Here is a 26,534-nt window from a genome sequence, read left to right as displayed (position 1 = left end):
TCCTTTTGAATTAATGAATGGGAATAGAAGTACTAAGTGCCTGACTTTAAAGCGCTTGTAATCTCTATAAAGAATCAAATCATTTATAAAGAAAACTACCAATATAAGGTAGAATATTTGCATTGCCTTAAAAGGACTAGGTTACAAGTGCACTGACTAGCTGCAGCCCCTTTTACTAGCATAGAGCTGTGATGCTTGTAGAGTTCCTTCATCAGAGAAATAATTTTTTTGTTGGCTTTTATCTCAATAGGGTCTATTCTTTAAAACAAAACAAAAAAAGTAATTAATTGCATCCCAAGTCAGTAGGATAAGGCTTTAACTTAGAAAGTTTTTGAAATCAGTTATTCTGGATGCTGTATCACAGTTGCATAAGGCCAAGATCTCAAAAAAGAAGCGATGCCTGCACTTAAGAAAGAAAACTTACATTAACGTCATTCTTCAACACCATGACACATACATATAAGGTTTGGTAGAAGAAGCTTTCTGGGCACTGCCATTTTAAGAATTGGTAAAAACAAACAAACAAAATTCATGTATATATGAGAAATGTGGGTGTGTGGGTGTCCAGAAAACCTGCGGCACTATAGCTTAACTATGAGTAATGCTGGCCAATTAGGCATGTTGTAAGGTTTGTTTCCTATAGAGTTTTACCTTTCTCAGTATGCCTCTCTTTACTTTCTAGATTTTTAAGCTTCTGTAGTTTTCTCAAAGATATAAACCTGAATGTTCAGACAATGCCCTTTAAAAAAAGGAGCTAGGTGATATGGAAGAGTTATCCCTTGAAAGAAAGCAAATTAATTGGTATATGTGAAAATTAGACTTAGATACCTATAGGTCAAAAGTTAACCTTGAGTGCTTTCAGACATTCAATACAAAAAAAGATTTACATAAGTGATGACTATGTTCATATTAGTACCTTTTTTTTTTCCCCCAAAATGGCTTGTATTTGCTAATATGCAAAGTAAAAGAGGCATAAATTTTTACTAGGAGATTATATATTATGATGTTGAAGATAAGCATCTTGAATTATTTAATCTTTAAGATATGGCAGAGAGGAAGCAAAAAAACTCTACCTTTGTCCCCTTTCTCATGTGCTAAGGAAGAAGAGTAATATAAAAATTAGACATCTGAATAAGCTCACTTTAACCACAAGAGAAAAGTGAAGGAGGAGTAACTGGAAAGATACCACAGAGACAGAGTCATTGCTAGTTGCTCATGGTGATCAGCTATGAGGAGAGAAAATTAAAATTACAAGCATGAAAACAAGTGACTTGCTACTCCCTACCAATGAAAATACTAATGTGGGGGAATAGGAAATTTTTCTCTGCCCTTCTAGGTTCTTTCGGCTGGTCTAATAATTAAATCTACATGAGACAGATTAACAAGAGGAAATAACCAAATTGAATACATACATACTTACAGGAACTCCACATACATGCGCAAGTCAGAGACCCCACATATATGAGAGGTTTGGAGACAGAAAGGTAAAGTGAGGTGTATATGGCATCCTGAACTGAGGAATGAGATAAGGCCCTGAGGCTTCAGAGGGGAGGAGGGTAATTCACAGGGCAATAACAAGGGCAGGTGTGCAGTAATTAGAAATGTGTGCTACCCTATAGATAGGTCATAAAAAGTTATTTCGGGTGATAACTTCTATTATTGGCAAGTCCCCAAGTTTAAAGTCTTTAAGGGAGAGGTAAAAGTACCTTTTGAGCCCACAAGATTTTGATTTCTTTCAGCTCAAAATAATCCACATGCCAAAGTAGCACATCATGGGAAGGCCTGTTCTGAACCCCTTCACTAACTATGGAGGCAATTTTTGGAGGGAGAAAACATGGAAAAGGAAGGCTTTATTAAGGAATCATAAATTGCTGGTGAGACCATAGATACAATCTTTGCTATTTTGCTCTTCCAGTGGCCTACAGGTGGAGTATTTATTCATTTATATGGCCAAAGGTGAATTGTTTGGATATAAGCCAATGAGGGACTCATACCCGTTAGCTACTACAAATGCTAATGAGGCCAAAGTCTTGAGTAAAATCTCATGAGTCAGGTACTTACACATAGGAAAGTGACATTCCATAATCTGAGACTAGAATCCTAAATAAAATGCCCAGTCAAGAGAGAATAAACTGATTACTACAGATAAAAAAAAGTCCCTCAACACAACTTATCTATAGATGCTGGGTCAGTTATATGATTTCCCTGTGTGAAGCACATTATGCTTCCTTGTGTTTTCAATTAAGACTGAAAGTCACACAGGGCTTCAGAAAAGGGGGGGGGCAGTTAACTTCCCATTGTGCAAGATGATGATTGAGTGTTGGAACTATAAGTGCTTCTTTGGTTCTCCCTCTTTAGCATGGAAGCAATGAAAAGGACACTAGACTTGAAACTGAGAAGCTTAGATTCTTATCCCAGGCCTGCCATTGACTTCAGATCACATCTACTCTATGACTTACTTGTATTATATGTCAAACAAGGAATTTGAGTAGATCAGTGGTCCTCCACTCATGGGCCATAGCATCCTGTCATAGCATCCATGGGGCAAACCCTTTGTGGTTATGCAGCCTCATCAAGATCAAGGTTCAGCCCAGCTGGCCATGGCTCAGAGATTAAGCATTGACCTAGGACCCAGGAGATCAAGGTTCAATTCCTGGTCAGGGCACATGCCCAGGTTGCAGACTCAATCCCTAATAGGAGGTGTGCATGAGGCAGCCGATCAATGACTCTCTCATCATCGATGTTTCTGTCTCTCTCTCTACTTCTTTCCTCTCTCTGAATTCAATAAAGATATATTGAAAAAAAAAAAAAAATATCAAGGTCCAGCAATGTGGTGTAAGAGGAGTGGACCCTTTTATGAGAGGGAACTACGAGGAACAGTGTAATGTTGACCCTGGCACAGTGTAGTGTTGACAAATTCTGCTCTCCTTCCCATGTAAACATCTCACCTGAGTGAAGTAATCTATCATCTATCTATCTATCTATCATCTATCTATCTATCATCTATCTATCTATCTATCTATCTATCTATCTATCTATCTATCATCTATCTATCTATCTATCTATCTATCTATCTATCTATCTATCTCTATCATCTATCTATCTATCATCTATCTATCTATCTATCTATCTATCTATCTATCTATCTATCTATCTATCTATCTATCATCTATCTATCTATCATCTATCTATCTATCTATCTATCTATCTATCTATCTATCTATCTATCATCTATCTATCATCTGTCTATCTATCTATCTATCTATCTATCTATCTATCTATCTATCTATCTATCTATCTATCATCTATCAATCATCAATCATCTATCTATCTGTGAACAAATTAGACCTGTATTAGTTGTCAGAAGAGAGCTGACAGCTGAAGGTTTGGAACATAGACAAGGAAGGTTAAATGGAAATGCTGAGGAGGTCTGTGCTGCTTGGAAAAAGAGCCTCAGCTCCCCTGTTGACTGAGTTAGGGAAGGGAAGCCTTGTTACCTTCTTAAAACATTCTGATGATTTGGTATAGCTGTTTGCTGGGTTCACATCCTGTTTATGAGTTTTAGAACTCAATGAGGAAAGGAGTTACAATTTTTTCTTCAGCTCTGCAAATTTGAAAATCTCTGGGTCACAAATCTTTAAAGCTGCAGTTCAATTCTAAATGAAAAAAGAAAAAAAGAAAAAACACACAACAAAAACATTGGTTTGGCTTCCTACAAGCAAATAGTCTAGAGGTGTGCATCATGCAGAAATTCCTTAAGATACCAATAGCTGCCAATTAAAAGTCATTACAGAAATGGGGAAGGAGCTTCTCTGGGGCTTTGAATTCCCCCAACACATGAGAAAGGCAAAGTTGTGTATTCAGAAAAGAGAGTGTTGCCCAGCCGGGCGTGGCTCAGCAGTTGAGCGTTGACTTTGGATCTAGGCGATCGCGGTTCAATTCCCGGTCAGGGCACATGCCTGGGTTTCAGGCTCGATCCCCAGTTGGGGGCAAGCAAGAGGCAGCCGATCAATGACTCTCTCATCACTGATGTTTTTATCTCTTTCTCCCTCTCTTTTTCTCTCTCTGAAATCAATAAAGATATATTAAAAAAAAAAAAAAAGAGAGAGAATGCATATCTTTCTTCAATAAAACAGTCAGGAGTAGATTGGAACTCTTCCACCACCACCACCCCACCCATTTATTGATATTAACACTCAGAGCCCTAGATAAATGCCGGGAGAGGAAGTAAAAACTGCAGAACAAAATCTAACTTCACACTTTCTTGGCTTCCTACAACTGTGTCATATTTTTTGGTCACTATTTTAAGTTACCTCAATGGATCAACTCTAAAACAAGTTCTCGTAACAGATTTAAGATAGTTATATAAAGACAAACTAAGCTATTTTTTAAACATACAAAATAGTAGAGTACGTTTTATACAGCTACTGAATTTTACTCCTTTCACTTTTATTAGGTACAGTGTTATTAACTGGAATGAGAACATTTCAGTCACTGCAAACATCACACTACTGTAATTCTATCTCAAGCTGACTCCCTATTGACAAGACAAAGCAGAGTTCATTGCTTACAGCAGCAAGGGAGACCATCGCCTCTCAAAGCTTTGGCAGTGTCTGGGGAAGGAAAGGCAGGTCAGAATTTATTGAGAAGTCAGATTTGATGTAAAGCATGTCTTTCAGAGTGAGGAGGCTTGATCAGGATTGGGTAAGGACCACACAGAGTCCAACGGTCCATGATTGGTGGAAAATCCGAGGTGAGGATTTTGAAATGAGGGATCCGTAGACTTGTGGGGCTTAAAGTGCCTGTGGATATTTTCCACTGAAGAGCTAATGGGTCCCGGGTCTTCAAGGAAGTTCCTGTAATGAAAAATCAAACAAGTTGCCCAGACTGGAGACTCCTGGAAAAAGAAATTCATGCTCATAAAGACAGAAATAGCACAAGATAATTTTCATATAGGCAGTAAAGTGTGATTTTGGTCCTCAATATCCAAGCTGACTATAGGTACATGGTTTCAGTTCTCAGGTCTTCTCAGATAAATTAATCTGATCTCAGGTGAACTGAAGCATTTGCTTTTTTATTTGCAGCTGCTGTTTTTGGTAGCAATTCGACACAAGACTTTTACATTTCATCATTGCTTTGCAATAGTTTATTAGCTTATTAGCCTACTTCTTCTGTTAGAGAATATTAAAACAGGAAAATTTCCCTAACTAATGCCCACCAGCAGTCACCACGGGAACCCTGCAACAAATCCTGTAAACCCATAGGGGGCAGCAGAGGGAAGCTGAATTCCAGGAGTGATTATTTAAAACAGCAACCTGTCGTTTTAAAGGGCATTTCTTAGAGGCGACTAAAGATGAAATCATGGGTGCTGGGTACTTCCCAGGAGATGAAAATCCTCTGAAGCAGGCAGGAAATTGCGATTTTTAAAAACTTCTAGCTCTGTCTTCAGACCACTTGTCTCTATCCCTTTAAGTTGGGAGGAGGGAAATTGTGTTGGATCATTGCAAGCTCCATTTCGGATTCTTTTTTAACCCAGTTCCCACGTAGGATATAAATTCCATTAGATGCCTCTGACTTCCTTTTTCTCTTCCAGACACATGTAGGTGGTCACAGTTTGGGGAGGCACTGGAGGGTGCTCTAGGGCAATGAGGCATCCTCAGCCAAAGATACTGTCTAGGGGTGAGGTACTAAGGATCTCTTAACATTTGAAAGAAGTGTGAACACTGTATTTACATTTAAATTAAAATGGAAACTTCTTACAGGTTATGTTTCTAAAAGGTGTGTGTGGCACATCTGCTGAGGTCTATTGTTTATTCATGCTGTAAATCCTTTTGAAATGTGTGAAAATGCTTCCCACTCATTATAAAGCTCCTGCCACCCCTGGATTACAACTTTGATGTCACCAATCCTGCTTCAAAGGGTTCTTTCTGGGCTATTAATCACAGTTTAGCCTCTGAAGATATCGCCAGAGAAAACATTGGACATCTTTGTGCTAGACTTGCTAAAAACTTTGAAATCCTGAGAGCCTTGCATATGCACAAATTGCAGCATTTCCTTTCATTGACAACTTTTTATTTTGCTACAGAGTCAAATGACATTATAGGTAAAAATATAAACAGATCTCTTTACCCCTTGGTTTGGGAGGCTAGAGACGGGAGAGGAGATGAAGGGGAGTTGGGTGGTGAATTGAACAGGTCACTCAGACCCTTCAAAAGTAAAAAGCAGTAGGAACCAGAGTGACCAAGAGATTGAGGTTCAAAGGGGAGTTGCCTTGTCACTTTTTCTTATCTTTCTTTTTTTTACCACTTCTCACAGTGGCAAGTCACTGAGATTCCCTTGCCTTCTACTCTCTTTGAGACCTTATAATGTGAAGTGAGCACTTAACCTTATACCAGCCCTATGTTGACAATGCTTTTCATGAGTTATTTCCTTGAATGCCCATAGCAGCTCTGAGAATTAGTGTTGTCTTCAAGTCATACACAAGAAAACAGAAGCTCTGAGATGTTAATAACTTGTTCAAGGTCAAGCCCCTGGCAAATGCAAAGCCCTGTCAGCCCCCAGGACTCAAGAGGCTGCTGCCCACGCTTTCACCTTGGGTGGCTGGGCTCCTCCCTACCTGCCAGTTCTGCTCATCAATGTCTGTCTTACATCCTCGCAATGGTGTTCTCTATTGCCCACCTTCTCTTTTAGGAAAGCTCTCAACTTTTTCCCCCCACATATTCATCCCCTTCAATGAGTAGTAGTGCCCTATGTAGAGGATTTTTAAAACATTGTGATAAAAACACATAGCATGAAATCTACTCTCCTAACAAATTTTTAAGTGTACAGTGCAGTATTCTTCATTATGTGCATGTTGCTATACAGAAGACCTCTCGAAATTTTTCATCATGCATGACTAAAACTCTATACCCATAGAACAGCAACTCCCTATTTTCCTGCACCCCGAGCCCTGGTAACCAACATTCTACTCTCTGCTCTTATGAATTTGATGACTTTTGATATCTCATATAAGTGGAATCATGCAGTATTTGCCCTTCTGAGCCTGGCTTATTTCACTTAGCATAATGACCTCCAGGTTCATCCATGTTGTCCCAAATGGAAGATTTTCCTTCTTTCTTAATGGTGAACATTGTAAATGTCAATGTAAGAAATGTCCAAACCTGGATTTCTATGAATTTCTGTGAATTTATTTGAGTCAAACTGATGACAGTTGCTGGGAAGCAAAATCTCAATGTATTGAGAAAATGCTCCAGAGAATGGCAGTTTTATTGCTTATTTTATACATTAGAATCAAAGGAAGAGATATAAGCAGCATTATATGAAATCCATTGGTGATAAATATGTTGGTGGGTATAGGATAGTTAACATTTATAGCACAAAGAGGTGGTATGTGGGTAGTAAAGTAACAATGAGGGATTCTGCGGTCTCTTGCTCTGGTGGGAGATTGTGTCCTGAGGGGTCTGGAAAAAAGAGGATTACTCGGACATTCCAAAGACATGTTATCTTAGATGCAAAACCACAATAGACATGCTCGGTTAAGGTAAAGATTGACAAATCAAGGAGTATACAGGCCTAGGATGTGACTACCCACCATGACTTGCTTTTAGTTAGGAAGTTTTCATTTTAAACCATCCTAGGTGGTTACTTTCGGTCTCTGAGCTTGTAAGGCCACCATGCAGGCCTCCCCGGAGCTTGTCAGGTTTAGATGTGGCCCCTTTTTCATCCACATATGTCTATACCACGTTTCCTTTACCCATTCACCCTTTTGTTGCCAGTGGAAATAGGGTTCTTCCACAGAGTCATGAGGAAAGCATTTCGGGGACCCACTCATAGCAGGATGAGGTGTCGTGGTAAGATTTATTAGAGCAAAAATAAAGGACTGCCCCCAGGTGCCTGGTTTCTCATCTGCGACCAGATGACTCAGCTCCGTCTCTGGGGAATAAGTCTAGTCTCTGGGGCCGCAGACCTGCACTTATCTTCACCAAGCCCAGAAGAAGGGCCAAGGCGCAAAGACGTTGTGCCACTAGCCCGGCGTCGGCAGGGCATTCAAAGCTTTAGTGGTTCAGTTCAGGCCATGCCAAAGGTTCGTCCAGCTGCCTCTATCCCTGTCTGGCTAATTTAGTCTCCATCCCCGGCTGCACGCTGCTGGTGCTGAGCTGTCTCACCCAGGCCTGTGCTTGGAGCTGCACTTGGAGCTGTGCGGCTTCTATGGACAAATGAATAAACAGGTGCTACTGAGACAGGCAGGCCTTTTTTAAGCTTTGACTATATTGCCTTGGGCTTGGGAAAAAGCAGGCTGTCTTTTTTTTTTTAGCCCTCGCCTTATGATATGTGTTTATTAATTTGAGAGAGAAACATAGATGTGAGAGAGAATTATTGATTGGTTGCCTCACTTACACGCTCTGACTAGGGATTGAACCCACAACCTAGGTATGTACCCTGACTGGGAATTGAACCCACAACCTTTTGGTGTATGGGGCAATGCTTCAACTGAGCCACCTAGCCAGGGCAAGAGCAGGCTTTCTTTCAAAGTGACCAATCTCTTTCCTGGCTCTTCCCCTCATTCAATCCCTTTCTGGCTCTTCCAGGGTTGCATACACTTTATCCAACCCGATCCTTTTCTCAGACATTCCCAGGCTATCCTCTGCCTCCCCCTGTGCCATCTTGGTTTCTACTGCATATGTGTCTAGCAAAGGAATTTCCCCCAGGTCTTACACCATCACCCTTCGCCTATAATCCTGGCTACTCAGCTGGTTGTCACCTGGGAAGAGATTGGAAAGTGATTCTTCCTGCCTGCTCTGGGATTAAGGCCCCTCAACTGAGAATTCGGCTGTCCCCTGGGGAGACTGTGAATGTTGTGGCTTCCTAGTGAATCAGGCTTAGTGTCTGATACAGCTCCCTAGTTTATTAGTCTCATTGTCTGATTCCATTTGCTCCCTTCCTTTATTAATAAGTAGCTAGCTACCTATGCTAACACTTTGATGAATATATAGTTTGTTTCTCCTGCTTGGCTATTGTGAATAATGCTGCAATGAACATAGGAATGCAAAACCCTCTTCAAGATTTTGTTTTCAATTCTTTTGGATAAATACCCAGAAGTGGGATTGCTGGATCATATGGTAGTTCTATTTTTAATTTTTTTTAGAGTACAGGCCTTTTATCTCCTTAGTTAATTTATTTCTAGGTATTTTATTTTTGATGCAATTGTAAATGAAATTGTTATCTTTAGTTTCCCTTTTTGATGCTTGATTATTAATGTATAAAAATGTAACTGATTTCTGAATATTAATTTTGTGACTTGCTACTTTACTCAATTCATTTATTAGTTCTAATAGTATTTTGGTTGAATCTTTAGGGTTCTCTATATACAGTATCATGTCATCTGCAAATAATTACAGTTTTACTTCTTCCTTTCCAATTTGGATGCTTTTTATTTCTTTTTCTTGTCTGATTGCTGTGGTTAGTACGTCCAGTACTATGATGAACAAGAGTGATGAAAGCAGGTATCTCTGTCTTGTTCCTGAGTATGATGTTAACTGTGGTCATATATGGCCTTTATTATGTTGAGGTTATTTTTAATTTTTTTTAATAACTTCCATACTGTTTTCAATAGCAGTTGTACCATTTTACATTCTCACCTGCAGTACACAAGGGTTCTAATTTCTCCACATCCTCACCAACACTTGTTATTTTCTGTTGTCATTGTTTTTTAAGTGGGAAGGAAAAATTATTCCTAAAATAATTTTCCTACTACCCTTCTGGGTTCTTGACTGAGAAACCCCTGTAATGAAAGACAAATTAACAGGAGAAAAACACACACAGAAGTTTAATAACATTTATACCTGCTATATACATGGGAGAGACCCAAGAAAACTTAGTAGCTCCTTGAAATGGCCCAAGCCACCACCATAAATAGTATCTTTAAAAACAAAAGATGGGCCCAGCCACTGTGGTTCAGCAGTTGAGCATCGACCTATGATCCAAGAGATCAAGGTTTGATTCCCAGTCAGGATGCATGCTTGGGTTGTGGGCTTGACCCCCAGCAGGGGGTGTGCAGGAGGCATCCAATCAATGACTCTCTCATCATTGATGTCTCTCTCTCTCTCTCTCTCTCTCTTTCTCTCCCTTCCTCTCTCTGAAATCAATAGATATATTAAAAAAACACCACACAAAACAAAACACAAAGATGGGGGGGGATGAGGGGGAGGTCAGTTGTGGTAGCTGACCAGGAAAAGTACAGTAAGACTGCTATGCAGATTGAAGTCCTTTCCTTTTGTATTGATTAGAATTTCTAGAGATTTAGAGTCATTTTTTTTTTCCAGTACAGGAAAGGGAACATCCTTACAAATGGAGATTTCCCTTATAAATGTAAATGTTCCTTGCAAAAGGGTAACTTCTACTCAGTCTTCAGAGCTTCACTTGTGTCTGCTGTTTCTTAGATAACCACCTTAAAATAATCAATATGACAAAGAAGCATATATTGGGATAATATATTTTGCTCCCCTTCATTTATAATGACCTTCCTAACAAGTATGAGCTGATATCTCATTGTGATTTTGATTTGCATTTCCCTGATTGTTAGTGATGTTGAGCATCTTTTTATATACCTGTTAACCTTTTGTGTGTCATCTTTGGAGAAATGTCTATTTAAGTCCTTTGCTCATGTTTTAATCAGGTTATTTTATTTCATTTTATATTTTGCCCTTGACTTATAAAAGTCCTTATACAGTTTACCCTTGAACCATGCAGGAGTTAGGGGCACTGACCACCCTTGCTATACAAAATCTGCATATGACTTAAGTCAGCCTTCTGCATGCTCAGTTTCCCAACTGTTAATCGAAAATACTGTTGATCCTTGAACAACATGGGTTTGAACTTTGCTTGTGGACAATAAAGGAGCTCTATAATAAATCTAACTGAAAGCAATCTCACAGGGTGATCTGATCATAAATTCCTAACTGGGTAGGTCATGGTGGGCAGTCATGCCTGAAGACTAGAAATTCCCTAGTAAATGTTACCTTTGCCTTAAGCAAAGATAGGGGTGCATATATTCTTTCAAATTAGTGTTTTGGGCTTCTTCGGATATATTCCCAGAAGTGGAATTGCTGGGTCATAAGGCAGTTCCATTTTAAATTTTTTGAGAAAACTACATACTGCTTTCCACAGTGGCTGCACCAATCTGCATTCCCACCAGCAGTGCACAAGGGTTCCCTTTTCTCCACACCCTCATCAGTACTTGTTGTTTATTGATTTATCGATGATAGTCATTGAGACAGGTGTGAGGTGATATCTCATTGTGGTTTTAATTTGCATTTCTCTGATGATTAGTGATGTTGTACACTGGTCATCTGTATGACCTCTTGGAGAAGTATCTATTCAGGTCCTTTGCGCACTTTTTAATGGGGTAGTTTGTTTTTTGGTGTTGAGTTTTAAAAGTTCTTTATAAATTTTGGATATTAACCCCTTATCAGATGTATAGGTGAATATGTTCTCACATTCAGTGGGTTGTCTTTTCATTTTGTTGATGGTTTCCTTTACTGTTCAAAAACCTTTTAGTTTGATGTAGTTCCATTTGTTTATTTTTTCTTTTGTTTCCCTTGCCCGAGGAAATAGATCAGAAAAAAAATACTGCTAAAAGAAATATTCGAGATTTTACTACCTATGTTTTCTTCTAGGATTTTTATTGTTTCAGGTCTTACATTTAAGACTAACCTATTTGGAGTTTATTCTTGTGTATTGCATAAGAAGGCTGTCTAGTTTAATTTTTTGCATGTATCTGTTCAATTTTCCCAACACCACTTACTGAATAGTCTATCTTTACCCCATTGTATGTTTTTGCTTCTTTTGTCAAATATTATTTGACCATAAAGGCATAGGTTTATTTCTGGACTCTCTATTCTGTGCCATTGATTTATATGTCTGTTTTTATGCCAATACCATGCTGTTTTGATTACTATGGCCTTGTAGTATAATTTGATATCAGGTAGCATGATTTCTCAAACCTTGTTCTTCTTTCTCAAGATTGCTGTGGCTATTCCAGTCTTTTGTGGTTTCATATAAATTTCTGGAATATTTGTTCTAGGTCTGTGAAATACGCCATTGATATTTTGATAGGAATTGTGTTGAATCTATAGATTGTTTTGGGTAGTATGGACATTTTAATGATCCTAGTTCTTCCTAACTCTTCCTATCCATGAACATAGTATATGCTTCCACTTATTTGCATTTTCTTCAGTTTCTTTCTTCAGTGCCTTATAATTTTCCTAGTACAGGTCTTTTACATCCTCGGTTAAATTTACTCCTAGGTATTTTATTTTTTTGAAGCAATTGTAAATGCAATTGTTTTCTTAGTTTTCCTCTCTTTCCCTTTCTGATAGTTCATTATTGGTGTATAAAAATGCAACTGATTTCTGGATATTTATTTTGCATCCTGCTCCTTTACTGAATTCATTTATCAGTTCTAGTAGTTTTTTTTGGTGGAATCTTTAGGGTTCTCTATATACAGCATCAAGGAATCTGCAATTAATAACAGTTTTACTACTTCCTTTCCAATTTGAATGCCTTTTATTTCTTCTTCTTGTCTTAGTGCTGTGGCTAGAACTTTCAGTACTATGTTGAATAAGTGGTGAAAGAGGACAACCCTGTCTTGTTCCTGATCTTAAGGGAAACGCTTATAGTTTTTGCTCATTGAGTATAATATTGGCTATGGATTTGTCATATGTGGCCTTTATTACATTGAAGCATGTTCCCTCTATTCCCACTTTGCTGAGAGTTTTTATTATAAATGGGTGTTGGATTTTATCAAATGCTTTTTCTGCATCTACTGATTTAATCATGTGGTTTTTATCCTTTATTTTGTTTATGTGGTGTATCACATTAATTGATTTGTGAATATTGTACCAACCTGCATCCCCAGAATAAATCTCACTTGATCATGATGTATTATCTTTTTAATGTATTGCTGGATATGGTTTGCTAATATTTTGTTGAGGATTTTAGTGTTTATGTTCATCAGGGATACTGGCCTATAATTTTCTTTCTTTGTCATGTGTTTATCTGGTTTTAGGATTAAGATAATGCTAGCCCCATATAATGAGCTTGGAAGTCTTCCCTCCTCTTGAATTTTTTGGAATAGTTTGAGAAGGATTCGGTTCAGGACTTTATTTATTTACTTAGTTATTTATTTATTTCTGCTTCAATTTCACTAGTTTTAATCTGTCTGTTCAGATTCTCTGATACTTCATGAATCAGCTTTGGAAGATTATATGTTCGTAGGAATTTATCCATTTGTCCAGTTTGTGGTCATATAGATGTTTGTTATATTTTCTTACAGTCCTCTGTAAGTTGTTACTTTTCCTCTTTCATTTCTGATTTTATTTATTTGGGTCCTCTTTCATTTTTTCTTGATGAGTCTGGTTAATGTTTGTCAATCTTGTTTATTTTTTCAAAGAACCAGCTCTTGACTTCATTGATCTTTTTATTGTTTTTTTAGACTCTATTTTGTTTATTTTTGCTTTGATCTTCATTATTTCCTTTCTATTACTCACTTTGGGCTTTGTTTGTTTTTCACCTTCTTTCATGTTCATGTAATCTTCCTTAAATTCCTCCTTAATTCCAAATGTATAACAGAAACTACAAATTGTCGTTCTGTGAGCATTTGAGATCTCACTTCATGGCATGTCATCAGTTTGGCTCAAATAAACTCATAAAAATTCTGTATAGGTTTGGATGTTTCTTATGTTGACACATGCATTTCCCACAGAGTTGTTCAAGGTCAGCTGCATATTTTGGAAAATAGTCCCTTGTCAGATATACGGTTTACAAATATTTCCTCCCATTCTGTAGGTTGCCTTTTCTCCCTGTTGACAGTTTCTTTTACTGTGTAGAAGCTTAAAGTTTCATGTAGTCCAACTTTTCTATTTTTGCTTTTGCTTCCTGTGCTTTTGGTTTCCCATCCAAAAATCATTGCCAAGATCAATGTTATGAATCTTTCCCCCTACATTTTCTCCTACGATTTTTTTTATAGTTTCAGGAATTACTTATAAGTCATTGGTCCTATATGAGTTGATTTGCATGTGTTGGGGAGAAACATACTCCTCTACCTTCAAGGTTCTTCTGGGTGGTCTAATAATCAAATAAACATGAGAGATATTAGCGAGATAAAATAACCAAATTTAATACATACTTATTTATGGGAACCCCACATCATGAGAGAGTCAGAGACCCCATTTGCAGGAGAGGTTCAGAGATAGAAAGGGGGCTTGCGATGTATAAGATATTCTGAGCTAGGGGTGAGGTAGTGCACCTTGGGGACTGCAAAGGGTCGTTGCAGGATAATAAGAAGAACAGATGTTTAGTAAATAAAAGTTTACCCTGCCACGTAGGTGGGTGGAAAGGTTATCACTGATAATCTCTTATGGGCAATGTCTCTAAGTTGAGTTATTCTAGGCAGTTAAGGATGGGGGCAGAAGTTTCTCCTGAGCATGGGGCTAAAGTTACCTTTAGCTCAAAACAATTTGCATACCACAGAAGAACATCTTGGGGTGATTTATTCTAGACCTCACAACGTGTATAATGTAAAATAGGAATCAGTTTCATTCTTTTGCATGAAGATGTCCAATTTTTCTAACACTATTTGTTGAAGAGACAATCCTTTCCTCATTGTGTAGTCTTGGCACCATGTCAAAGATTATTTGATTCTATATGTATTGGTCTGTTTCTGATTTCTCTATTGTTCCATTCATCTATATGGCTTATCTTTATGTCAGTACCATTCTGTTTTGATTATGGTAGCTTTATAATGTATTTTGAAATCAGATAGTATGAAGCCTTCAGCTTTTATTTTTTTCCTTCTCAAGATTGTTTTGGAGCTTTGGAGTCATTTGTGGTTCCATAAAAATTTTAAGATTGTTTTTTCTATTTATGCAAAAATAGCATTGGGATTTCCATGGGGACTGTATTGATTCTGTAGTTCTCTTTGGGTAGCATGGACATTTTAATAATATTAAGTCTTCCAATCCAAAAACACAGTGAAGCATAGCAGACTATGGACCCCAATGATTATTTTGATCTGAAGACAATTGAGAAGCAGATATAAGAAAAGCTCTCTGCCTAACCCTCTATTTGCCTAAAAGCAAGATATACATTTGTAAAACAGGATACAATTTTTTAAAAGCTTTTTGCCTTCCTTTCCCTACCAGGAAGGACAGAAGTTAATCACCAGAGACAACTCTAGACTCTTAGCCCAGAGATAGTACCAGAAGAATAAACTTTACTATCTCTTATCTTTCATTAGCTTCCCCATATGTTTACCTTCCCACAATTTACTGGCCCAGAGACTCAAAGTTCTTTTCCTTTGTTTTGTCAGTTCTTTACAAATTTATTGTCCTTTTGTTAAGATGTTCTAACCGCCCTTTCAGTTATTCATCACAGAGTACTACTATGTATATGTGAGATGCATGAGTTAATAAACTTACACTTGTTTTTCTCTTGTTAATCTCTCCTGTCATTCTAATTTGCAGGTCCCCAGCTAATGAACCAAAATGGGTAGAGGAAAAAGATTTTTTTCTTCCCCCACAACAGGATATCTTTTTATTTATTTGTATCTTCTTTAATTTCTTTCAGGAATGTTTTGTAGTTGTCAGTGTACAAATCTTTTGCCTCAGTTAAGTTTACTTCTAAGTATTTTATTCTTTTTGATACCATTATAAATGAGATTGTTTTCTTAATTAACTTTTCAGATTTTTATTCTTAGTGTATAGAAATGCAGCTAATGTTTTTGTATGTGATTTTCTATCTTACAACTGTGTTTTAAATTCATTTATCAGTTTTAACAGGTTTTTTTGGTGAGATCTTTGAGATTTTCTACATATAAGATTTGTCACCTATAAACAGAGATAATTTTACTTCTTTCTTTATGATCTGGATGCCTTTTATTTCTTTTTCTTGCTTAATTGCTTTAGCTAAGACTGCCAGTACCATGTTGAATAGAAGTGGTGAGAATGGGCATCTTGTCTTGTTCCTGATCTTAGACAAGAAGCTTCCAATTTTTTGCTGTTGAGTATATTAGCTGTAGGCTTTTCAAATATGGTCTTTCTATTCCTAGTTTGTTGAATAAATTAAAGACTTTCTGTTGTTTCTTTTTTGCTTATGAAATTAATAGAAATTTAATTTGTATGATAAATTATTTACAAATTATTTATTACTTATAAATAATTATAATTCATTTATAATTTATGTCATTGAAGTTTCAAAATTCAAATTTTTTCCAAATTTTTCAAATTCAGTGCTGATCTTTTGAAAAATTCAGAAAAAATATAAGAGCACAAAGAGAAAATTACTCATGATCCTATTTCTTAACTTTCCTCCATTTGAACTTCTTTGTCTTTTTTTCCCAGGTAACTTGGCCCAGACCAGAGCCAGGATAACAGCAGCCTCAAAATCTCTGCCTCCACATTTCAGTACTGGGAGAGCCAAGGTACGAAATATGTTTATAATCACAATAATATAGACCTAAAGGTGCTCCTGCCTGGGAATAATTCTAGGTTGGCAGCACTAGTTTCTTTTATCTGTCCTACTACCTGGGCATAATTTATTTACGTGAAACAGTATTTCAATTACAGTGTTTGGGTCATTGAACTAAAGGCCAACAGCGCTATAACTCGTTCTTATCTAACACACATATGTTCTCCAAGAGGCACATCACAGCCTCCTTGCACTTAGGAACACTAGACAGCACTTCAGCACTATGACTCTATTTTAAACAGTCAAATCACCGGCCAAAAAGCACAAATAAAAAATTAAAAAATTTTAAAAAGGGCACTTAAATAGCCCTTGAAAAAGATACTTATTTCCACTTATTGTTCAACCTCAGCTGGAAACATGCACCTCAGGTGTCTAAGGTTTCACCAGTCTGCGTGTCTGTGAGCGACTGAAAGCACTGTGAATACTGATGTGGAAGTTCCAAATACACTTTAGCAAGTAGGCAAATTCACGAGTATAGAATCTACAAATAATGAGGATCAACTATAAATGTGGTTTTTGGAATCATTGGCTTCTACCAGATTCTAAAAGGGAGCGTGACACAAAAAGATGAAAGACCCCTGTGTAACATTCTGTCAGCCCGTGTTCCCCTCCTTTCATTAACTTGATGTTTTGAGTCCTGGACTCGGTCAGCACCAGCCTCCTTCCTTCCATACTCAGAATGCCAGCATAGTGTTGTCTCCCTTCCTTTACTGCTTACTATCATTCTGGCCCTGCCTGTGTGAGAAGTGTGCCCTCCAGTGTGTGGCATATATTTACATCATTATGATACGTATGTATGCAGTTGAGATGAAAATTACTAGAGATTTTTACTTGGAAAGGAGATGAGTTGAAAGTTTTAATTAAGGTATTGGAAAATATGAAAGGTGACAATAGCAGTTAAAAACAAAACAAAACAAAAAAACTCCATCAGTTCCCTTCTGCCTTTTCCAAGAATAAAGAACAGAGGTGCTTTGCAGGAACTGGCCTCCAACACATTTGACACCTCACCCCGGGGTTAGGTGTCAATGACATGTAGTGTTACGGAGGCTTTTGAGAGGAGTGATACTGTAGGGACTTTTTCCTTAAGAGATGGATGGGTCACTTGATAGCAGTAAAATTTCCTGACAAATGGCCTCGTCAAGAAGACAAATATTAGCACTTCTGAAGTTTCAGGATTTAAATAGCAGGCACTAACCAAGACCAGAGAAAAAATTTTTTCAGTGTTTCATTTATTGCTGAAATCTAGATGGTTTTTGAGACCTTTTGGAGTCTATGTCTTTATTTTAGAGTAAATTTAGTTGGCAGATGAGGCAAATCTTTTAAATAATTCCATGCTTTCAGACTGTTTTTGTAAGTTATATCAACCATATAGAAAGGCAGTATATAATGTTTAAGAAGTAGGTTTTGGAATTAGAAGTGGTGCAGATGTAGGCATGGCCAATAATTTGCTGCAAGACTGGGAAACTTACCTAAAATCTCTGAGCCTTGACCTCCTCATATGTGGAATTGGAGTAATAAATGTACTTACCTCATAGGGTCATTTTGAGAATTAATGACAACATAGGCAAATGTTCAGTATACTGATTTCACATTGGAAATGATGAATGTTTTATTACTGAATGTTTGGATAACCATTTGAAAGCATGCTCATTTCCTATGGGCTTGGAGTCTGTACCACAATTTATAAAGCTTACTCATGACTACTTTGAAAGCTAACTAGCACCTCTCACAAGGAGCTCAGCAGGACATTAGTCAGATGGGCAAAAAGCAACCTTGTTCAGCTCCAATTGACTTATATTGTTGTATAGATTGGTATTGTTGGAGAAAGGTATGCTGGGTTAGACAGACAATGGCTTATTTAGATATGGGTTCTACTGATTATTTTGAAATTGGTTTCATTGGAAGTAGTTTCTCTGCCAATAAATAGAAAGATCTCTTTGCTATGTTCCATGGGAGCTTGTATACCTTCTGCTGTGAAACAAAATCCTGCATCCTTGATATTGATCACTAAACTAAAACTAATGAAGTACACTAATGATGGAAGAGGAACTGACTGACTTCTTGTGTGTGCAAGGCAGTAGTTTTTTACTAATGAAGAAAACAGAGGCTTTGAGAAGTTAAATAGCAAGTCCAAAGCCACACAGCTAGTGAGTAGAGGAGCCAGAATTTGAACCAGATATGTCTGATTCCAAAACTCTGTTCTTCATAGCACATACCCCCAGAGCCTAGGAAAGCTTTTCTAGTCTCTTTTCCTCCTATGAGGTAAAAAAATATAACATACTTTGGAGCATACTGTTTTCTTCTTGTGAAATCATTAGCTTTGGGAAGAACTATTTGCTAGCTGATGCCCCTAATAGAATCTCCTTTCTGGATTGTTTCCAAGAGACTTTTTATTTTTATTTTTTAATTTTTAAAAATATATCTTTATTGCTTTCAGAGAGAAGAAGGGAGAAGGAGAGAGAGATAGAAACATCAATGATGAGAGAGTTGTCATTGATCAACTGCCTCTTGCATGCCCCCTGCTGGGGATCGAGCCCACAACTGGGGCATGTGCCCTGACCGGGAATCGAACCCCAATCTCCTTGATCCTTGGTCGATGCTCAACCTCTGAGACACCCCCGGCCAGGCGAGACTTTTTTTTTAATTAAATGAGGCTACCATTAACTAAATTAGCTCAGGAAGACAAGCTCTGAGGTTAGACAGCAGCCTTCTCATCTCTCTTGATTTTGATATTTTGGAATTCATTGGAAGTCTGTAAAGTTCATGAGGCCCAATGCAGACAGAGGACTCTTAGTTTCAAGTGCCAAGACAGGTAACTCTGGTATGTGCCTTGTCCAAAATTCCTTCATTTAGATTTGATGCCAGAGGCACAAGTCCCTAGTGGAGACTTGAGCACTGAGCCAAGAGGGTTCTTGGCTTTGGTCAGGAAAGAATTCAAGATGCAAACCAGGCAAGAGGTTAATGTGGAAAAGCAAGTTTTATTGAGCAGAGAGGACAAGCAAGAAAATCCACATCATAGACAGAGTGGTAGACTCTCCTCATGGGAGAAGGAAGAGAGACCCCAGCCTTCTCTAGAGGTTGAGCTTATATCTGTTTGTACTTTCTATGGAAAGTTGCTGGTATGGGGAAATAGAGAGTAGAAAAGATTGGGATTAACATTAGCCTTTACAAGGCATATTTTGTGGCCTTGTGTTTTCCTTTTATGGTATGAGTAAACCATAAGGTATGGGTGAGTAGCTATTAATTAATCTTTGCAGGAATTTTCTCTGTCCGGTCACCTGAGTTCCATGTCAGACAGCACATAGTAGGCCCCTGACTTAACTTTGACTTTAGTTAATTTATGTAGTTCTCATGCCCCCCTCCTATATTAGATTCACCCCATGTTCAGGAAAACCTTATGACTATGCAGATATGAAAGAGACCCTTGACCAACCCAAAACTTTCCAAGTTCTTAAATTAGAAAATACCCTAATAGTATATTATTTATTCTTTAAAATACAGTATTAGCTGTAGGTGATGAACTTTAGACAAGTATTAGCATTTCCAGGTTGTATATAACACAGAATAGCTTTTTCCTTCTCAAGAGTTACTCTGTATGTGAGCACAAGGACAGAAAGTAAAGCCATGCTGGGTGGTTAGACAGGGGAGCCCAGCAGCCTTATAACTTTGGAAGTGCCAATTGGTGCTTCATCCTATATTTTTCCAATTTGTTTGGGGGAATGGGTACTGATCTTGAAAATAATACATATAGGGTGTCCCCCCAAAATGTATACCCACACTTTGAATAATTATAAAGGCAGTGCTTATTAAAATATATTTCATGTTCAAAATTGAGCTACCAGCTGTTACAGTGTGTACACATTTTTTGGAACACCCTATACTATACCTTTTAAATTATGTCTCAGCAGAATTAATATATATCAAGAATTTTATGATCACTAAGCCGTTAAATTCCCAAATGCCATGGCCCACTATACATTTTGAGGAATGGTAACAGGCAAATTGTACTAATGAAAGAAATGTGAAATGTGGATGAGCTTTTCAGCTGCCCTTTCACAGTGCACTACAGTCTGAGGGGCTGGCACTGGCTGGTTCATTTGAATAAGAAGAGAGGGAAATGATGGAGGAAAAGCAAAGCTTCAAAGCAAGATGTGGTTCTTCAGGGAGAATCTCTGAAGAAAAGCAAGTGGTGAAGTGGTGGGGAAATTCCTAAAAGTTTAGTGTGTGTGTGAATGAAGGTCAGGTAGTGAGGAAAGAAAATAAGGAGACAAAAAAGTTTAAGAAAACTCTCAAATTAACAATTTGACCGCAGGCATACCTTAGCCACGACCTCCCTCCCTTTGGTCCCGATTAGCTTGCCCCAAACCTCACCAGCTCTGAGCTCCATCCAAATGGAGGCGAGATGGGGGAAGACACTGGAGAGAGTGCGGAATCTCTGCAGATGGGGTGGGTATGTTGTGCTTGTTTTCTCTTTTTTGCATCAGTGCAGCCTTCCTTCTCAACATAGAGCGTTTGTTTCCCCCTTTCTCATTAAAAATTTTTAAAGAGTCAAACTACAGGCATTTGTACCATTGTGTCAGCTGCGTACAAGTAAACCGGCGGCTTTGGGAGCACGTCCAGCCTGCAGCCTGGGAAAAGCAAGCTGCACTGCCCCCAGCACCGCTCCGCTTAGAGGCAGTCCCGGGTTTCTGCCCACTAGCTACCTAGGTGGTTTTTCTAGTTTTTTTAAAACTTAGCTCCACATTTATTCCCCTTCTTGGATAAATCTGTTTTTCTTTATCCACGCCAACTGAAGCAGTTCCTTTTTGCACAGTCTCCTAAATGCCCCCGGGGGCAAGCTTGTTATTGTCCCTGCTCCTTGTGCCCCCCTTCCTTCAGCACCCACTTTTCACTTCTGTTGAACGAGGCTGCAAAGCTGCAGGTGTCCTCAGCCCACGGGGAGGTGGCTCCGTGGCCAGCAGTCCACCGAGCGAACACACGTGCTGACAGCAGCCACTTCCTTTCAAACGTCCCTGCTTCTCCTGCCACCGTCCAGAGCAGACGGGAAGCTGCCGCGGTGGCGCCGGTGCTCACAGCCACTGGGCGCTCTGCACACCGAAAAGCTCCGTGTGTGCACGCAGGGCGTTTACCGCTGAGGCACGACGCCGAAACGCAGGCTGCTTGCAATTGATTCCTACAATTGCTTTTAGCCATACATTTCTTCCAGTCAGCCCAGGTAGATGGGACAAATGATCGGGAACAGATGTACCCCGAGCTCGGGCCACAGTGAGCACGTGGGAACTGCGGGAGACAGGAGGGCGTGGCAGAGTCTAGGTCTGACGGCAGGAAGGCCGCTGGAACTCACCTCATTTTCTGCAGTTCAGTCTGGGCTTTGGGCCCAAGTCTTTATAACCACCCAGCTTCACAGGCCTTTGCCCAGTTTTCTTTTATAAAATAGTTTGTTCTCACATGGCATTATTGGAGAACTTAACAGGGGCCCATTAGAACATGGAGAAGTATAGAAATAACACTGATGGGGGTTTATACTTCAATCAGATAGTACTTTGCAGAGTGCGGTAAAGTGAGAACAGTGCAAATTCTATTTTTATTTTATGTGTCACTAAAAATTCTCCCCATAGTGCATACTATTGTGTTCTAAACATTAGATATTTGACCAAACAGCCTTTCAGGTTTTGAAAAAGCCAGAAAATGAATTGTCTACATCCTCAAACCACGTCTGCTGTGTTCTAGGTGGACACTCTGGAGGTAATACGGCATCCAGAAGAAACCACCAACATGAAGAGACAGACTGTGGCTTCTTACTACCGGGTACGGGTCTTCTTCATCTCTACTCTGCCTGCTTACAGACAGGACTTGCCAGCTCTTCCCAAGAGGGACCCAGATCTGAGAGTCATAAGACAGTTAGAGAAATAAGACAGTTAAAAAAGGTGGAGATGTGGAAAGAGAAAATTATAGCCAGAGACCTCTGCCTCTGAGTGCAGTGTTCCCTGATCTCAGGAAGATTGGAAGAAACCCCATGTGTCTGCAGAGAGCCCTCTTGGCTGCTGGCACACAGCCCTGTGCATTGGATGTTCTGATTCTGTCAGCATGGGAGCTGCTGCTTGGCCTTAAAGCTACTGCAGTCAGCCGCTTTCCCAGGATAGTTACTGAAAAGCAAAGTAGTTAATAACATTTCAGGAGGTAGCTTATCAAGTTTAGATCCTGAGAGACTGTATTAACTTTGACTTTATTTTCCTAAATTGAATTGTCCCATTTCAAGGCCCATTTGTGTGAGCTCGATTATTTTCCAGGTCTGCTAAAAATTCTTGGTATTTCATCTAGTAAAATGACTCTTTTGAGTGAAGACATTATCTCCAGAAGGGCTCTGTTAAGTGCTCGTTATATAGGAAAGATAAAACACAACACTCGTGTACCAATTTGCACAGATTGGTTTTTCTTTAAATTGTAGTTTGGGTTGGAAAACTTTAGAGATCGTGTACCACTCGGAGCTCATGTCCAGCCAGTTTCATGGTGGGGATGCGGTAGGCCAAAGGCAGAACTACTAATCTCAGGGGCAAATGGATACGGTCATAGGGTGGGGATGGGGAGTCAGGTGGGAAGCTGAGTCAGGAGCTGGACTTGCCAGGCAGGCTCAAGGACAGGACCTGGGAGCCAGCACCATGGATAGCAGGCTTTATAGAAAGCTATCGGGTTCAAGAAGGATCTAAAGCAAAGTCTAACCTCTCCAATTGTACTTCAGAACTGGGCCTAGAATTGGGCTCAGGGTATGAATTACAGGGGCCCAGAGGCCCTTCAGTCCAACACTTTATCTATGTAGTGATCCTGCTACAGCTCCTCTAGCAGGAGGGCATTCAGCCCCTGTTTCATCACTCATGTTTGTACATTTCTAATCACCACTTATTTCTTTTCTTGGTGTGTGTGTGTGTGTGTGTGATGGGACTTGGAGACTCTGAGCAACTCTGTGAAGTCATGCCCAAGAGCCTGAAAACCTTCTATTAGTAGAGAAATCTCTAGCTTATAGTTTTTCAGAAATATACCCATGACAGTCAATTTGATATTCTCAAAATACTGGTTTCCAAATGCTAAATTCAGGGAATAAGGTGTATTGGAAAGCTAGGTAACACCATTTTGGGTCAGTAGGAGGTGTGATTATGAAATAATGGGACTGATTTCCTGGCGGGCTTGTAATTGCTACTGAAGGCACGTCCAAAAGAGGACCTCTAAAAGTGGATGCCCCTAAGGAACGACTGAGACTCCCTCACACAGCACCCCTCTGCTTTTCCATGTGCTTTCTCTCTGCGCCAGCCCCTTGGTATATGTTAGCTGATCTTCATTATAATCTTCTTTCCTCCAATTTTCTTGTTTCCTTTGCCCTCTTTTTCTGTTTTCCTTTACCAATGATATCAGTAGGATTTGCTTAGACTTTCTGATGGTTCTTAGGTTGAAGAAGCACTAACCCCTTCCCTAAAAGCTGGACATTTTAAATTACAGGTATAGTTTCTGGAGTACTGCCTTGGAATATCAGAGAGAAGCTAGTCCTGGCCATGGAGTTATGGTGTAACTGAAGTATGTTCTTAGGCAGCCAAGTTTCTGCCACATGGGGGCATTGCTTGGCACTAGGTGATGTTTAAAGGATGCATTTGAATCCACAAGCAGCTATTAGTACTCGTCAGAACTTATATCATCATCTCCTATTGCTGGTTTCTTGTTCATTCTCAAAAAAAAGCCCATGAGTTGTCTACAAGCCAATGAACTGCTCTAGAGGCTCCTGTAGGGCTGTGTTGTAGTTCTCCATTACGTCTGCGGTAACCTCCCTGTATGTGTGTTTTCCCCATCAGTACTCTCTGATGGATCTGCTCTCCAGAATGGTGGTTGGACAGCCCCACTTTGTGCGCTGCATTAAACCCAACGATGACCGGGAGGCCCTGAAGTTCTCTCAAGAGAAAGTGCTGGCCCAGCTCCGCTCCACAGGGATCCTGGAGACAGTGCGCATCCGCCAGCAGGGGTATTCCCACCGCATCCTCTTCGAAGAGTTTGTGAAAAGGTCAGGCTGGCATCTTGGAAATAAATTATATTAAACACAGCTCTGCCATGGCCATCCCTGTCCCCTGGGATTATATCTCCTGCCCATTTGCCCCTAAGCATGTAATTGGCTAGTTACCAGCTACCACTTACTTGCTTAAATGTTGCATTTTTATTGTGCTCCAACTAAATTGCTGTGATCTTGAGGACAGATTAAATTCCCATCTGATCACATTTTAAAAATAAAATTGTCCATAGATATTTATGTTATATATCCTTAGTTTTTACAATCTTCAGTTATTTAATTGGTAGGATGAAAGTATCTCTCCCTAAGTGGTCAAGATGCCAGCAGATGTGAGTGCACCAGGCACCCACTCCTCTCCCAGGCTAAAACATGATATAATAGCTAACATTTACATAGCACCTAAAATGTTCTAAATGTGTAATATCATTTGATCCATGGAACAACCCTTTAATCTAGGCCCTATTATTGTCAATGTCAGAAAATCCAAACCTATAGAGAATTTTTATGAGTTTATTTGAGCCAAACTGATAACAGGCTTGGAAGATCTCAGATGCTCTGGAGAAGAGCTTTGCAGTTCTTTGTATACATTTGGAATTAAGGAGGGAACAGAATGAAGGTGAGAGAAAGCAAAGCCAGGAAATCTGCATGATTGAATTACGGGTGGGTTGACAAGATGATGTGCTCTCTTGAGGGTGGTTACACCTCTGGGGGGGTCTGGAAAAGAGGAATACTTCCGGCACTTCAAAGGTGTGTTAACCTAGATGCACAAGAATATGGGACAGGGCTTGCTTAATGCAAAGGCAATCCTTTTATAGGTGTGACTACTCACCATGCTCTGTTCAGTTAGGAATTTATGATTAGATTACCCAGTGAAGTTGCTTTCAGTTACTGGGCTTCCCATATTTATTATAGAGCCCTTTTTTTGTTCATAGTTACCCCTTTTGGTCATAAATCAGTGTGAAAGATGCATTGATGACCAACATTTTGGTGATATAGTGTGGTCTCACAGTGCTAGAAAGGCTCATTCTTAGGAAGTCTCAGTATCAATGTAGTCTTGTTGAAATGGTGCATCATTGAGGATGAGGCAATACAGTAACCATGGGATGTGAGTTGAGGTCTAATCTCCCCAAAAGGGAAGGGTAGGTAAATGGAAGGCAGTCAGGTCTTATGGCCTTCATTGTGAAAAAACAGTCTGGAGTATTTCCGTCCTGTGAACCATCATGATGCAAGTTTTTCCATCTATTTTCTTTTTCTGTCTTTTGCATCTAGTTTAAAAAGAGTATTAAAAGATATCTTATACATCTTCAGTAATCATTAACAGCTGGACTATATAGAAAAACCCAAAGAACACATATAACTATTATTATGCCTAATATCATTAGTAGACAGGTAAAGACAATCAAACAAATGGTTTCTGAGTTCAACATCAATCTGTGGTATAAAGGCCTTGTCAATGTCTTGGGATGGCTATCTAGCTCTGATATCGGCAGTTTCTTGACCTTGAGGAGTCTTTGGAGCCCATTGGGGGCAAGTATCAGAGACAGGGGTAGATGTCCATTCACAGTTAGGTGCTTGATAAGGTCCCTTCCAACAAGATTGGAGAGTGTGTTTTATTTAATGTTCTTTCCAATAAACAAAATCTCCAGATGGCAGTCAATGATCTTTGAAGTCTTTGTTCCTAGGAGCTCACTGTGAAAGGAAGTGGTTACCTATTTGGCATTTTCTTTCTTTCTTTCTTTTTTTTTTTAATATATCTTTATTGATTTCAGAGAGAGGAAGGGAGAGGGAGAGAGAGAGATAGAAACATCAATGATGAGAGAGTCATTGATCGGCTGCAGCCCACAACCCGGGCATGTGCCCTGACCGGGAATTGAACCCTGATCACCTGGATCCTAGGTTGATGCTCAGCTGCTGACTCATGCCCGGCTGGGCTATTTGGCATTTTCTTGAAGTGACTTTACCA

The 26,534-nt window shown here is 39.2% G+C and overlaps 1 protein-coding gene across 1 annotated transcript in view; it reads left to right on the top strand.

Moving 5' to 3' along the window:
- Nucleotides 1–26,534, top strand: part of MYO3B (myosin IIIB) — a gene marked incomplete at its 5' end in the record, with an annotated part of 324,483 nt that overhangs the window by 162,256 nt on the left and 135,693 nt on the right. The window contains 3 exons of the mRNA XM_081142170.1: nt 16,398–16,477; nt 22,255–22,332; nt 24,363–24,568. Coding sequence (XP_080998296.1) covers nt 16,398–16,477; nt 22,255–22,332; nt 24,363–24,568 — 364 coding nt within the window. The remainder of the gene's footprint in view (nt 1–16,397; nt 16,478–22,254; nt 22,333–24,362; nt 24,569–26,534) is intronic.

Source organism: Miniopterus schreibersii (assembly GCF_964146895.1).
Source record: "Miniopterus schreibersii genome assembly, chromosome: 7".
NCBI lineage: Eukaryota > Metazoa > Chordata > Mammalia > Chiroptera > Miniopteridae > Miniopterus > Miniopterus schreibersii.
Note: the sequence above shows the minus strand (reverse complement) of the source record. Positions and strands in the feature narration are given on the sequence as shown.